Source organism: Odocoileus virginianus, chromosome 30 (assembly GCF_023699985.2).
Source record: "Odocoileus virginianus isolate 20LAN1187 ecotype Illinois chromosome 30, Ovbor_1.2, whole genome shotgun sequence".
In the NCBI taxonomy this organism is placed as follows: Eukaryota; Metazoa; Chordata; class Mammalia; order Artiodactyla; family Cervidae; genus Odocoileus; species Odocoileus virginianus.
In genome coordinates this window covers 22176883-22192154 of record NC_069703.1, presented here as the reverse complement: position 1 = coordinate 22192154, position 15272 = coordinate 22176883, and the positions used below count along the sequence as shown (strand labels likewise).

General features: G+C 51.5%; 1 protein-coding gene across 2 annotated transcripts in view; it reads right to left on the bottom strand.

Annotated features, from left to right (window-relative positions):
- Positions 1-5949: 5949 nt before the first annotated feature.
- The window catches only part of PNKD (PNKD metallo-beta-lactamase domain containing), a 69155-nt gene continuing 59832 nt past the window's right edge, over positions 5950-15272 (bottom strand). For both annotated transcript variants that reach the window (XM_070458631.1, XM_070458632.1), the window contains 8 exons: positions 12119-12234; positions 11884-11996; positions 11234-11292; positions 10529-10621; positions 10002-10165; positions 9204-9290; positions 8172-8287; positions 5950-7945 (listed from right to left, as the gene is read on the bottom strand). In XM_070458631.1, the coding sequence (XP_070314732.1) occupies positions 7772-7945; positions 8172-8287; positions 9204-9290; positions 10002-10165; positions 10529-10621; positions 11234-11292; positions 11884-11996; positions 12119-12234 (922 nt within the window). In that variant the 3' untranslated portion in view covers positions 5950-7771. The remainder of the gene's footprint in view (positions 7946-8171; positions 8288-9203; positions 9291-10001; positions 10166-10528; positions 10622-11233; positions 11293-11883; positions 11997-12118; positions 12235-15272) is intronic.

Sequence of the window (15272 nt, the reverse complement as noted above, 5' to 3'; positions counted from 1 at the left end):
AAAAAATTAGAGAATTATTTTTCCTTTATTTTTCCCAGCGTTACTGAGATATGTTGTTCAGTGGCTCACTTGTGTCTGACTCTTTGCAACCCTACAGACTGCAGCACACCAGACTTCCCTGTCCTTCACTGTCCTTTGAGTTGATGATGCCACTCAACCATCTCATCCTCTGTTGGCCCCTTCTCCTCCTGCCCTCCATCTTTCCCAGCATCAGGGTTTTTTCACATCAGGTGAAAAAAGCTCTTCACATCAGGTGGCTGAAGTATTGGAACTTCAGCTTCAGCAGCAGTCCTTCCAATGAATATTCAGGGTTGATTTCCTTTAGGATTGACTGGTTTGGTCTCCTTGCAGTCCAAGGGACTCTCAAGAGTCTTCTCCAGCACCATGTTTCGAAAGTATCAATTCTTTGATGCTCAGCTTTCCTTATGGTCCAACTCTCACATCCGTACATGACTACTGGAAAAACCATAGCTTTGACTAGATGGATCTTTGTTGGCAAAATGATGCCTCTGCTTTTTATAACTGGCATATGACAATCAAATGCTTTTAAAAAGGTAGTAGAATATATGGAATGAATAAATATGGCATAAACATCCTAAAGCAGTTTTAATTTTGTAAAGAGGACAGATTGTTCATTGAAGTCCCCTTAAAAGTTAATATTAGCTAGGACATCTTTGGTGGTACAGTGACTAGGAATCCAACGCATGGAACATGGATTTGATCCCTGGTCCAGGAAGATTCCACATGCTGAGGAGCAACTAAGCCCATACACCAGAAGTACTGAGCCCAAGCTCTAGAGCCCACGAGTTGCAACTGCTGATGCCTGAGCACCTAGAGCCTGTGCTCTGAGACAAAAGGAGCACTGCAATGAGAAGGCCATGCACCACAGCAAATAGCCACCGCTCACTGCAGCCAGAGAAGGCCTGAGCAGCAACAAAGACCCAGCATGGCCAAAAATAAATAATAAATAAATAATTTAAAAAGAATTAGCTAGGTTCATAATTAGAACGACGTGACAAAATTGAACTTAGAAGTTTTAGAAATACTTACGTTTTAAAATTTGCATTTTAAAAAATCAAGCACTAATTTTTAAAAGCCCAAGTGAATTCTGAATAAGTCATTTTCTGCACGTGAGCCACCACCAGTGGCATTAAGAAAATTCACAGCTGCTTTGGGAAGTGACTAGTTAGTTCCTCAAAATAGTAAATGTGAAGTTACTATATGACAATTCCACTCTGACATGTATACCCAAGAGAGCTGAAAACATCTGTCCACATAAAAACTTACACACAGATATTCATAGCATCATTATGCAGAATACACAAAAAGTGGAAACAACCCAACTGTTCATCAACTGGTGAATGCATAAACAAAATGTTATATATATATATATATAAAATGGGATATTGTCCAGCCATAAAAAGGAGTGAAGTACTGACACAGGCCATAATATGCTTCAACCTTGAAAATATGTTAACTGAAAGAAGCCAGTCACAAAAGACCACATATTGTATGATTCCATGTAAATGATAAAATGCCCAGAACAGGCAAATCTATAGAGACAGAAAATAAATCAGTGGTTGCTTGGCGTGGGGGAAGGGTGGGGGTGTGGAGGCAGCAGGCACCTGACACCAGAGGGTCACAGGGTTTCCTTGGGGAGTGTTGAAAATGTTCTAAAATTAGATTGTGGGTAGCTCCAAAACTGCGTATACATTAAAACCCACTGAACTGTATACTTTAATTTGCATTATATAAATTGTATCTCAATAAAATTAATAAAAGTAGATTTAAAACAAACCTATTACTTTCATGTGTGAATTACATAAAGTTTGACAAAATCTTTTCTATTGGGCCAAGTTTACACACAAAAAGAAGCAGCAGGGACTTCCACAACAGTCCAGTGGTTAAGACTCTGAGCTTCCACTTCAAGGGACATTGGTTCACTTCCTGGTCCAGGAACTAAGGTTCCACATGCCACGCAGCAAGGTCAAAAAAAGGGCAAACTGCTATTTTTTGTTCCTTAAGGGATGCTCACTGAATTGAACTGAACTGAACACAGTCCTCCTCCTTATTGCATGCCCGTATCCCTGCTTTTCTGGACTCCTGGCCTCAGGGAAAATTTGCTCCCTGAGCCCTCTACCCCTTAGAGTTTTTCCCCTGTCAGCCCCGCTCTCCTTCACCTCCTCTTGCTCAGGCTCTCCAGTTGCATAGAACCTCCAGATGCCTGTCCTGACAGGCTCCCGCCTCCTGGGAGACCATGTTTTCAACTCTCTCACTTCCCCCAGTTCCCTTCCCCTTGGTGCTGTTTCCTCCCAGTCGCTTAGGGGAAAGAGAAAGTTGGCAAGGTGGATCACAGAAGGATCAACATCCAGTTTCTTGTCTATTTTTTTAGTCATCTGTTAAGGACCCTTGTTACCACTGCTGCTTAGGACCTGATAGACCAGTGGAAGGATGCTCTGGAGAAGTTGACGTACTAGCCGTGCAGTTGTGCTGGACTGGTTGGCCTCTCTGAGCCTGTAGCATGGACAGCCGGTGCCCTCCCAGTGGTTAGGGTGGGCATCTACTGAACATCAGCCACTGCTGCAGAGAGGGTGCCCTATGTGCCCAGCTCTGCAGGGTGTAACCTATTTAATCCTTCCAATCAGCTTCTCAGATGGTGTGAGCATCAACCCCATTGGACAGATGAGAAGTGGAGGCACAGAAGGTTAAGTAACTTGCCCAAGGTCACCCAGTTAATAAATGGAAGGCATGGACTCCAACTCAGATGGGCTGACTCTAGTCCGTGTTCTTAATCACTTTGCCCTATTGTCCCTGATAGACTGTGGGTGCATGCTAAGTTGCTTCAGTAGTGGCTGACTCTGTGACCCCCCCTGCCAGAGTACTCTTCCATGAGATTCTCCAGGCAAGAATACTGGAGTGACTTACCATGCCCTCCTCCAGGGAATCTTCCCCACCCAGGGATCGAACTTGCGTCTGTTAGGTCTCCTGCATTGGCAGGTGGGTTCTTTACCACTAGCGTCACCTGGGAAGTCCTGTTGTCTCTGATAGACTAGCCCTAAGTTTATTAAGAACAGTAAGAGGAAGAAGAGACTACTGTTCATGGAACACCTATGTGCATCTCATTTGGCTGCCCAGCCACTCCAGAAGAGGCTAAGAGACAGAAGTTCCCTGTCTGGTGCTATCCACGGTTGGTCAGAGTTTGTATTCAAACCCAGACCAGTCCAAGTCCTCTCTCTCCCACACTGTCCCTGCTTTGGCCCGAGCCTAGGGTTTACTGACCATCAGGGTTAGCTTTGCACCTGCTTCCAAATGTTCCATTTGTGGCCAGGGCCTTGGAAGACTAGGATGACCCCCTCCCCCAAGACACACAAGTGTACACACAGGGCTTTTCAAGTTCACATCTACAACTTATCCTGTTCTCTGTCCTTCCCTGGAACTTCTAAGGCTGCCCACTTAACATGCCCCTCCTTTTTTCTTTTTCTGTGATTTAGAAAGAAAGAGACTACAATTTAGGGGGAAAAAGATGGAAGTGCTTACAGGTTATTTTTTAAATTATGCAGTATTCAAACACCTGTGAAGCCACGTGTCTACCTCTATTTCTTCTCATATAATGAATTACAGCACCAGAAATCAGACACAGCATTTTCCAAAGTGACTTTATATGCCTTTCTCATCTAACTCTTCTAATAACCTCCAAATAAGTGGACTTGTTGGTGATTGTTTATGATTTTGCTGCTTTGCATCATTTCTGATATCAGACCCTCTATTCCTCTGAGGAACCCTTTCCCTACTCCCAGTACACTGTGTTTCAACTGAGTCTGACATTGCCTTTCCAGGTGTGGTCATGTCATTGAACCTGGCCAGTCAGAGAAGCTAATTCCCCTAACTCCTATGATAGGTTAGGATTGGGCACATGATCCAAACTGAACCAATGAAACGTAGTCCCTGGGACTATTAGAGGTTCTGCTATTAACCTGTAAACCTAGTTGATGAACTAGTAGCCTGCAAACCTGGAACTTCTAGAGAAAATCTTTCCATCACAGGGAAAAAGACTGATAGAGCATGGTATCAATGTAGAAGAAAGCAGAGCTGAATGACGAAGATGCCTTTGAATCCCTGGATCCAGCCATGCCTGAAGTTACCATGATGTAATCCCACGCTTCTCAACTTCATGAGTTGATAAATTTCCCTTTTGGCTTGAATCCCTTTTTATTGAGCATTTGTCACTTGCACTTGAAAGTACATACACAGTAAAGATTCTGTCTCATTCAAAGTTGTCTCCATTGGAAGATGGACTGAGATAAAGTTCCTTGGATGCTGAGTGATAGAGCTGGGACTGTAAGTCAGATCTCTTAACTCTAGCTGTCACTGGTGCCGTTCTGCAGACAAAGAGCAGGCGTCCGAGTTGTTGCTGGCCAGTGCTGGTTCCAGCTGAAGCACGTGCCGTCATTCGGGATGGGTGCCCCAGTAGGAGGGTTCACCAAGGCTGTGGGAAAATGCTTCACTAAACCCTAGAGAACTGTCACCATCTGTCCCTCAAACTGGGCACACCCAGAGTGACCTGGCCCTGCGGCTTGGCCCATCAAGAGACAGTTACAGAGCAGAGACTCACCCTTCTTCAGGAAGGTGAGGACTACCGCTTCTTCCTTCAGTCCCACCCGGGTGCCACCCTGAGCCAGGATGGGGTCGGGAGCCAGTGCCAGGGTCCTTGGCTCAGGGTGTGGGACACCAAGATGGGAGGCCGAGCTGTTACCGGGGGTGGGAAAACTCTGACTTGGGTCCAAGGAAATGTGGAGCTAAGCCAGTGTTTCCCAGTCTTCAGCCACACCAAGGTCACCTTCAAGAATTCTGCTATAGCCAAGTGTCACCTTTATTTCATATTGTCCTGTTTCAATAATGCAAGCACACCTCTGAGATATTGCAGATTCAGCTCTAGACCACCAAAATAAAATGAATGTCGCAATAAAGAGTCACATAAGAAATGTTTTTTCCAGTGCACATAACAGTTATAACACTGTGTGCTGTGCTTAGTCGCTCAGTCGTGTCCGACTCTTTGTGACCCCATGGACTGTGGCCCACCAGGCTCCTCTGACTATGGGGATTCTCCAGGAAAGAATGCTGGAGTGGCTTGCCATGCCCTCCTTCAGGGGAATCTTCCCAACCCAGGGACTGAACAAAGGTCTCCCTCATTGCAAGAGGATTCTTTACCATCTAAGCCACCAGGGAAGCCCATGTTACACTATACTGTAGTCTCTTAAGTGTGCAACAGCAGTATATCTGAAAAATGGTACATGCCTTAATTTAAAGTATAATTAATTTAAAAGATTTTATTGATCAAAATACTAACCATCATCTGACAATGCAGGGTTGTCACAAATCTTCAATTTGTAAAAAAAAAATGCAATTATCAGAAAAGCACCCTAAAGTGAAGCACAGTAAAATGAGATATGCCTGTACCTTTAATCACCTGCATGAATTGAAAACTGGTGTCACTTGTCAAAAATATTGACCATGAGGATAAATACAAGGAACACAAAATGATGTTCTTAAAGTTCAACTCAAGATAGCTTCAGGGCTTGACAGCCGACCTGTTTAACAATTAACAGATGAGTCCGGCTATTAATTGCAGAGGCCTTAAAGGACCTTAAAGAGGGGTCAGCGCCAAGGCCTTGTCCTTGAAGCATATTCACGGCTGGGCGGTGACCATATGTAAAACCACTTCCCCTGCGGCTAGAGGTGCATCTGTGCATCTCAAGCTTTGGAAAACACCAAGGTAAGCAAATCATAAGCCCTGAACAAATTCTCACGAGCCATGGAAGGATATATTTATAGCTTTGTTTTTGCCCAGAGTTCTAGAAGTGCAGTCCTTCTGAGTAAGCAAGAACTGTAACCCAGAGAGGAAAACAGAACCAGCAGTAAAGACAAGCCCACTGAGGGACCAAGCCTCGGTTAAATCATTCATTCATTCAACATTTATTGAGCGCCTACTGTGTGCCAGGCACCGTGCTAGGCGCGAAAATACAGAGATGCATAAGATACAGTCCATGCCCTGAAGGGTTCACAGTCGAGAAGGGGGAGACAAACGTGTAAACAAGTAAAATACAGTGTGATAAGTGCCACAAGAGAAGCATTGACAAAGAGCAGAGGTAGCCTGGAGGGGGAGGGGCATGGGAGGAGGAGGGGGGACTTCCTGGAGGAGGGGGACCTTGAGGGGGATTGGTGAGATGACTAGGTGTTTGCCAGGCAGACAAGGCAGGAGGGGCAGGAGGAGCAGGGGAAAGGCAGGAGGAGCAGGGGAAAGGCAGGAGGAGCAGGAGAAAGGCATTCCGTTCAGAAGAAACAGCAGGAGGGAAGGCACAGAGGCAGGTCTGGAGGGTGGGGAACTCTGACTATTCTGGCGGTATTGCTAGAGTTGGTACCAGAGGCTGTGGCCCGAGAGGGAGGCAGAGGCAGGCTGATGAGGGGAACTGAGGGCAGGGGCATCTCGGGGGCTCCCCAGTGGGGAGCAGAGCCTGAGGGAAGGCTTCCACCCAGGAAGAGAAGGCTCCTGGCTGACCCCAGGTACGCCTGCTTGAGGACCATTGCTGTGCTCACTGTGGCCCCAAGGGGACCTGGATCCAAGGCCAGAGGAGGAGCTGAGCTGAGGCAGGGCTGAGCAGAGGGGAAGGGCCCAACCAGGGGTCCTAGAAGCTGCCACTCACTCGAGAGCTGTCCACTCCTGGACTTCTGGTTTCTGCTCTCTACTGTGTAGACCTCCTGGCTCCTGCCAGGATAGGGCCAAGGGCCAAATGAGAAATGACAAGGTGATGTCCTTGGCCAACTGCAAAGGGCCAGATGAATGGCTTTACTAACTGAAAGGGGCAAGGGTTGAGGATGAAGCAGGAGTGTCTAAGAATAAGGGCCACAATGAGAAAACCACAGTGGACCTGGTGGACAATGGCTCTCTGGTCCCCCAGGAAGAAGGGGCCCTGCTGGCCCAGGGCAGGGGCAGAGGCCAGCAGGCAGGACCAGGCCAGCTGTGCAGTGAGCATGTGTGACCTACATGACCGTGGGGCCTCCAGCCCCAGCCTCCTGGTGTCTCCTTAGCCTGAGGTCAGGTTTCCTTGGCAACCGGGACTCTCCCGCTTCCAGGCTGCAGGGGAGTCACAAGTCAGATTGTCCACAGCCAGGCTTGCAGCCCTTTCCTCTTTCTCAGAAATGGCTCTGTTTAAAAAAAATGCCTTTGTGGGGGCAGGGGGTGGCCTTGCTTTTGTGGGTGCCTTGCTCTTGTGCAAAAATGCCTGGGGGAGGAGGGGCAGAGGCTCAGAAAACCAGAGCCCAGGTGCCCCTCTGAGTGACTGCTTTTCCAAAGCACCTGACCTCAGGCCAGTCTGGGGGAGTGAGTTTCTTTCCCCACCACGGATGGGAGGAAGGGAAAGATGGACTCACCCTGTTCAGGACTCCTGCTGCCCTGAGTTCAGAGGCTGCAGTGAGAGCAAGGGCTCCGCGTCCTCACTGCCGCGGCAGGAACAGGGGGAGCTAACTCCCAGTGTTAGCTCTGCCCTCGGTGACTCAGCCTCACCCTGTGGAGTCCCCAAGCCTTCCGTCACCCGGCCTCTCGTTCTCAGGGTCTCCTCGCCTGTACCTCCTCTGCCCCTGGCCAGTGTCCGGGTGGTGCCCGCTGACGAGCCGATGGAGGCGGGGTGGTAGCAGACAGAGGGATGGCGTGGTATGGGCGATGATGGGTGGTCTCCCCACTGCGGCGGGTGGACTGGGCCGGGCCGGGGTGGGGTCACTTGCTCTTATGCAGGTCCTTCAGCTGGCGGAGCCTCTCCAGGAGCCGGGCCCGGGAGCAGCCATCGTCGCCTGTGGGGCCAGGGCCTGGCCCCAGAGCCTCCTGCAGCACCGGGCAGTGTGTCCTTAGGAACGGGTTATAGGAGCGCTCCTCCCCCAGGGTGGACGGGCACTGTGGGAGGAGAGACACGGGCTTTGGTGGGGAGGATCTAGAAAACGGATCTGACCAGGAAAGCCTCCCCACCCCCTGCCCCACCCTAGGGTTCAGGTGTTCTCACTGGAAGGCCCTTGTGCCAAACAGGCCAGAGCTCTGGGGAGGGGCCTGCAGGGCCTGGCTCGGCAGAGATGGGATCCATCTGGGGAGTACCCTCGGCTCCTCCTGGACCCCAGCCCCGCACCGTGCTCTTGCGTTCCATCCGCTGCCTCTGCACCCACTGCATCTTCCTCTCCCGGGCCAGGTTCTCGGGCTCCACCACGCCTGCAAAGCCCAGGTTCTCCTCTGCATACTCGTGGCCTAAGGATGGCCATGGGGGCCGAGACACGGGGCAGAGTGAGATGGGTTATGGTCAGGAAATGTCCTCCCATCCCCACGCCGATGGGTACCTAACAACTGAGGAGGAAGGACAATGCTTCCAGAAAAAGCCCAACCACAAGGAGCCGCTTCTGTAAACATGGGCACAAGTCAGCCATAAGTGATGCTGCAGAAGCAGTTGGGGGGAGGACCACAGACCTGGAGCCAGAAGACCTGCATTCTAGCGCTGCTGGTTCTGCCCAGCTGTGCAACCTCAGTCAAGTCATGGCACCTCTCTGAGCCAATGTTTTCTCGTTTGGCAAGTGGGGAAAATAATAATGCCACTAATGCCACTAGTTATGTGTCCCTGAGGCTGGGATCAGGACCTGGTGCACATTAGATGCTCAACAATGTATTTGTTGAATGGAATGAATAGATGAATACATGTTCTGAGGATTGACTGAGATATTAGTGGATGTGTTTTAGAAACTACAGATATGCAATGTACCCAAGCACGTATGTATGGATGGATGGATATTCCACGTACATGCATATGGATGATGGGTGTGCAGTGTGGGTGTGATGGATGCAGGTAACGATCCATGCAGAGTGGATTTAAGTCACCTCATTAATCAAAGGCTGTTTTCTGTTCTGGACTCTGGCTATGAGACATCAGCCATCCCACGGGGACACTCTGGGGCCTACAGGGCTCCTCAGAGGCTGTGGGCTGGCTGCCAGGGGCAGCTGACATAAGAGGCCCTACACAACCAGTGCTCTAGAAAGAAGGGGGTCTGCCCCACTGCTAGAGCTGGCTCCTAGGAGTCACCGGAGGAGAGCTGGGTCACCTCTGGGCCAGGAACTGGGTCGGCTGGGACTCTGGGTGTGTGAGGGGCTGGGAAGAGATGGAGGGGCACCTCACCAGGCCACAGAAGAGTGTCATCCCCCAGCCCGAGCACGGTGTCCAGTGAGCTCAGCATGGTCTCTGCAGTACCCTCAAAGGTCCGTCCTGGTAGGGTCAGTGGGTATGTGTGAGGACCAAGGACCACACAGCATTGTGAGGTCGATGGAGAGGAGTGGGGACCCCCCATATAGCTGGGGCTGGCCACCAGCCCTCACCCATGCCCCTGCCATGCACATTCACCTGGCAATGACTCCCTCCCTCCCCCTGGGAGCTGGACCCAAACATTGAGCCCTAGCTGGGCCCGTCTGAGGGCACAGACTGACACGTGGTGGGAGAGGGGTGTGGAACCTCCAGGCTGAGTTCTGTGGTCCCAGGCCCATTCCAGGCAGAGTTGCACTTTTCCACACAGCACCTCCTTCTTTGCCTGCGCTGCCCCTGGGACTCCATGCAGCCTGGGACCGGTGATATCCCACCCACAGGATCACCCTGTCAGTCAGGGATTCTCAGGTTTTTGTAACTGGTCTTATCAGTCACTGTATCAGAGAACCCGGCTCCACCCAACGGAAACAAACGCTCTTCGAGGTCTGTGCTCAGTTATAGGCTTCGCCTCATTCCGTCCATCCCCTTTGGGACGTCGTGAGGATATGAAAGAAAAATCGAGGTAACAAAGGTGGTAGCAACTGCTGAGGCAATGTGTGTGCTGAAACCAACATTTCCGTGCATTGCGTGGGGCTGCGGCTGTCCTCGGGCCCCAGCCCTGGCCTCTCTCTCTCCCTCTCATTCCCGCTCCCCCCTCTTCCCTTTTGGGGGACTCACCACAGCCAGAGAGGAAGAGCAGATCCCCTGAGAAGAGGCAGGAGGGACCCTCATAGGGCTCCCCGTCCAGCAGGTAGACCAGATGGCCTTGTGTGTGACCCGGGGTAGCCAGAGCCCGGATCTGAAGCCGTCCCACGCTAACCACATCTTGATGACACAGGGGACTGAGGAGGGAGGCAACAGTGGAGAGAAGGCACTAGAGCTTGGGCCATGCTCGTCCTCCCTCCCCTGCCCGGCCCAGGCCCAAGGGGATAGGTGATGTGCAGGAGTGGGGCTTCCCCACCAGAGAGAGATGGGCCCCCTCAGTGCCCAGGGCTTCAGACTCAAGCCCTCCTGCTTCCTCTTTGGGGGACTATGGCTGGGTCAGTTGGGGGGTGGACAGTGCTAGGCTTCAAATGGGCTGTGATCTGCCCTCGAAGGGCCAGGAAGGGCACAGCAAAGATCCAACTGCTGATAGCCCTGAAACGCGTAACTGAAGGATGAGGGTGAAGGGCAGGGCCATCCCCCGCCCCGGGTCACGGACTTACTGGGTGAGGTAGGGAATGCTGTCCTGAGGGCTCCCGTACACCCGACAGTCCTGGTGCCGCCGGCTGAGGTCGCGGTTCCCTCCACTGTGGTCCCTGCAGGATGGCACAGACAGGCAGGGGCTTTAAGGGGCAGCTGTCCTGGGCCTCCCTGCCTCCCTCTTCCCCAAGCATCTCCAGGGCTTTGAGCTCTGGGACTCCTGGCTTCTGGACTGAATCAAGCCATCCGCTCTACTTCAGACCTCTGTTCAAGCTGTCACCCTGCCCTCTAATTCCCCCACGTGGATCTGATCGTACCCACTCGGTGCCCCTGCCCCCCAAACCCTGTGCTGGCTGCCACAGTTATTGTTTGTACACTTTCACACAGGGCTGTCTCCCCATGGGACTATAACCTCCCTGGATGAAAGCGATCACAAGGTTTGCCCATGCCCAGCAGACATGCCCATGGAACCAAAGATAAATGCCTGCTCTGCCCTCCTCTGGTGCTTCAGGAGCCTGGTAAGTGGAAGAGGGGGAGACCCGTCACTCCCTCTTCTCCCTCCCACCGCTGGTGCCCCAGTGACTTCATGAGGATGGTGCCCCCCTAGCCTGACCCCTGACCCGCAGCCCAGTCTGTTCTCATGGGTCCCAGTCCTGGAAAGCCCAGGAGGGCCATGGCTGGCCAAGGGAAGATGATCTGCACTCAGACCTCCCACCTCAGCCCCTTACCAGTGTTTGTGGGTGCAGAGAATGGCAACCAAGTTAACACCTTCCTTTTCAATGGAAGCCTGGGGGAGACAGGAGGCAGTCAGACTGGGGATCGGGATGCTGGGTGGAGAGGAGAGCAGGGAGAGATGGGGGAGAGGGAGGCGACAGAGCCAGAGAATGGGAAGGGGGTGGGGAAGAGGCAGTTGGATAAAGGGGGGGCACCTGAGCCCAAGCACAGGCATAGGGTGGAGGGAGACTGGCGGAGCAGGTGGACACACAGGTACATGCACACAGAGATGTAAGAAATGGAAGGAATGATGAAGAGACCTAAACACAACAGTCAGAGGTGAGAAAAGCAAGGTTCAGAGAGGGGGCCACAGAGAGGAAGAGGAGAAGGAAGCAGGCTAGACCCACAGCCCCGGGAGAGCACAGCTTTCCCTCCAGCTCCGACTCTCCCACTGCTGACCTCCCCTCCTCCCCCGGCCACACCCGGGACGCTGGCCCGTCCCCAGTGGGTCACGTGTGTTTGCGGTGGTCAGGGTGCGCTGTGTGAGTACGCATGGCGGGGGCCCATCCCACTGGCAGGGAGCAGGGTCAGCCTCTCTCTGGCAAGGAGAAGCTGCCAGTCCCCCGGGTGGGCCCAGGTCCCCCCGCCCTCGTCCTCCCCTCACCTGTACAGCCTGAGGGTCGGAAGGGTCCACAGCCACAGCTAGCCGGGCCTGGGTGTCGATGATGAGGTAGCTGTAGTTGTCCGCGAGGACAGGGATGGGGAGCACCTTCACTCCTGGGGAACAGAGATGTGGGTGGGGGGACAGGGCAGGGAGCCCGTCCACTGGGGGAAAGAGATGGGGAGGGTAGGCAGGGGTGGGGGGCGGGTGGGCACAGCCTGGGGCGGCCAGAGCTCACCATTGAAGAGGCGGGGCTGGGTTCTGGAGTGGCCTTTGGGGTAGCGGTTCCGAGCCCTGCGCAGCTGCTGGCGGTAGAAGAGGTACCCGAGCCAGGTGCGGGTGTACAGGCTGTACCTGCGGGGTGGGATGTCCGTGCTCAGCCCAGGCCCCATGTCTCCACGCCCTCGGTCACCCCCTGCGTCAGTGCAACGCCACCGCCACTGGTGCCGACCGTCTGCCTTGCTCAGTACTCAGGACAAGATGCAAAATGAAACCGACACACCCTGAGCTCAGAGCTCATCAGGCAAGATGTGAACTGAGGAATTCACAGAAGAGATCTGAGGATGAGGGCTTTGTTCAGTGAAGGCAGTTAGGAGTTAGGAAGCAGGAAGGAGGAGGGAACCCTATTTCAGGCAGGGCAGTGGTGCGTCGCAGTCACACGTGGGACCTACTGAAGGTCCCAGCGTTTTAAGTCTCAGCCAGTTTGAGTGGGCCCCAGGAATCTGCATTTCTAACAAGCTCCAGGTGATGTTGATGCTATTGGCCCAGGGACCACAAGGCTGAGAACCACTAGGGTCGAGGAAACAATAGGCCCAGGCCCAGAGGCAGCAGACAGCAGGGTTCACTTAGGGAAACTGTAGAAAGCTCTGCTTGGCTCTTTGGTGGAAGAAGCCGGCAGAAGTGAGGCTGCATGGTTTGACCACACTCCCTCCCTCCACCTGCCACATTCCAGGCTACACAGTGAAAAGGGGGCACATGGAACAGAGGGGACTCGTGAGTGACAGAGTCCCCCAACACAGGATGCTAGCACACGGGGCAGCTTCACAGATGTGAGACCCGGCAGTCACATAGGGCCCCACACTTGGCGTGACACTCTGCTGTCACCATCCTGAAATCCTTAATGATTTTCTCTTTGAACTTGTGTCTTGTAAGTGAAGTCTGATGGGACAGAGGATCACGCACGTGAGCAGAGGTGATGCATATATCATCACGTCACATCCCATGTGTCTGCTCTGTCCCTGCTGCCCTGACCCTGCTACACACACCGTGTTCACCATGGCCATGAGCATAGAATTCTGGTGGACCCTCTACGTGTGGGAATTCAAGACCCAAGAAGACAGGTGAGTGTACCTTTATGAGTAAAGGGCTGGAGGGCACTAGCTGACCTGTGAGCCACACTTTGGGTTCAAACTAGAATTTTCTTGTGGGATGTCCCTGGTGGTCCAGTGGTTACGATTTTGCTTTCTTTCTTTTTTTTTTTTTTTTTTTTTTTAAGATTTTGCTTTCTAATGCAGGGGGTGTGAGTTTTATTCCTGGTTGGGAAGCAAACATCCCATGCACCTCATGGCCAAAATACCAAATCACAAAATAGAAGCAATATTGTAACAAACTCAATAAAGACTTTTTAAATGATCCACATTAAAAAAAAAATCTTATAAAAAAAAGAATTTGCTTAAAATGCATCAAGAGGCAATGGTGTTCTAAGAGACACAAGGAACCCTACCACATCCTTTCTTATATATAATCCCACCATTAATGCTGCAAATGATGCTGTTACAGAAAGGAAGGGAAAGAGGCGATGGATCTGTCCTTTTCCTTCCAGCTTCTCCTCATTCATCAGAAAGCTGAAAGCAGAGAAAGCTGGTAGAATGTGCTATGTATCAAGAAATGAAACAAAAACAGCTGAGTTAGGGCTGTTCCCACACTTCCACTGTTCTGGTAAGAACATAACACATATCTGTGTACAAGCTAAGAAATGTGAGTTACGTAGTTTCAGTGATCCCACGTATAAGTTAAATGTTCTTATTGTTGCTGTTGGTGTTGTTTAGTCGCTAAGCCATGTCCAACTCTTTTGCGATCCCATGGACTGTAGCCTGCCAGGTTCCTCTGTCCATGGGATTTCCCAGGCAAGAATACTGGAGTGGGTAACCATTTCCTTCAGGGGATCTTCCTGACCCAGGGATTGAACTCTTGTCTCCTGCTTGGCAGGTGGATTCATTTGCCACTGAGCCACCTGGGAAGCCCCAGGTGTTCTTATATTTGTATTTAAAATTGACATTGCATGATATATAATGAATGGCACAATTCATGCTAATAATTAACATTTTAAATATCCCCCTACTCAAATGATATTAAGTAGCAAATTAAAAACATCACAGCAAGTCAAGAGAGAGAGATTGTAGAACAATATTTTTAATTGTAGAACAATATTCATAATTTCGTATCAGATGTGGCACTTCTTTCTTGCTTTTTGAGCAAGAGGCTCCAAATGCCATTTTATACTGGGCCCTGTGAAGAATGAGCCGTCTTGGACCCTGGGCTCGCAGGAGAGTGACAGGCTGGGCTGTGGGTGGGCTTGGTCAGTGTTTAGGTTTACACAGCAAGGCAGGGGGTAATGGGGGTGGGATTCTGGCTGATCAAGCCTGAGACAGAAAAGTTGAAGTTGGGATGCTGGATGAAGGATCCCAAGTCCCTACAGAGGTTTACTGTGTCTGTGGGGGGCAGGGGCAGGGGGAGGGCCCTTTGGGAAGGGCAAGCTGATCTGTCTGCAAGCACTTTGATCAAAACCAAGCATGTTTCCATGGAGAAGGCAATGGCACCCCACCTCAGTACTCTTGCCTGGAAAATCCCATGGAAGGAGGAGCCTGGTAGGCTGCGGTCCATGGGGTCGCTAAGAGTCGGACACGACTGAGCGATTTCACTTTCACTTTTCACTTTCACGCATTGGAGAGGGAAATGGCAACCCACTCCAGTGTTCTTGCCTGGAGAATCCCAGGGACGGGGGAACTTGGTGGGCTGCTATCTATGGGGTCGCGCAGAGTCGGACGCGACTGATGCGATGCAGCAGCAGCAGCAGGCATGCTCCCGTAACAATTCGCTGAAGGTGAACCACTGCTGTCCAGGTTCTGTGTGCCTGGGCACTTATTTCCGTTGGGAAATTGGATGCGCTGTGGAGAGGTTCTACCATCCTTTAGGAGTCTTCATGTCTGTTTTATATGGGCCCTGTTTTCGTTTTACTTTAAAATTAATTTCGAACAGGTCCTACTTTCACTCATTCCACAATATTTAGTGAGGCCTTGCTATCTGCCCACTCTGGGCACACAGCGGGTAAGGCAGAGTCCCGGCCTTCTTGCAGCTTCTACTCTAGTGGGACAGAAGGGACTGTAAACATA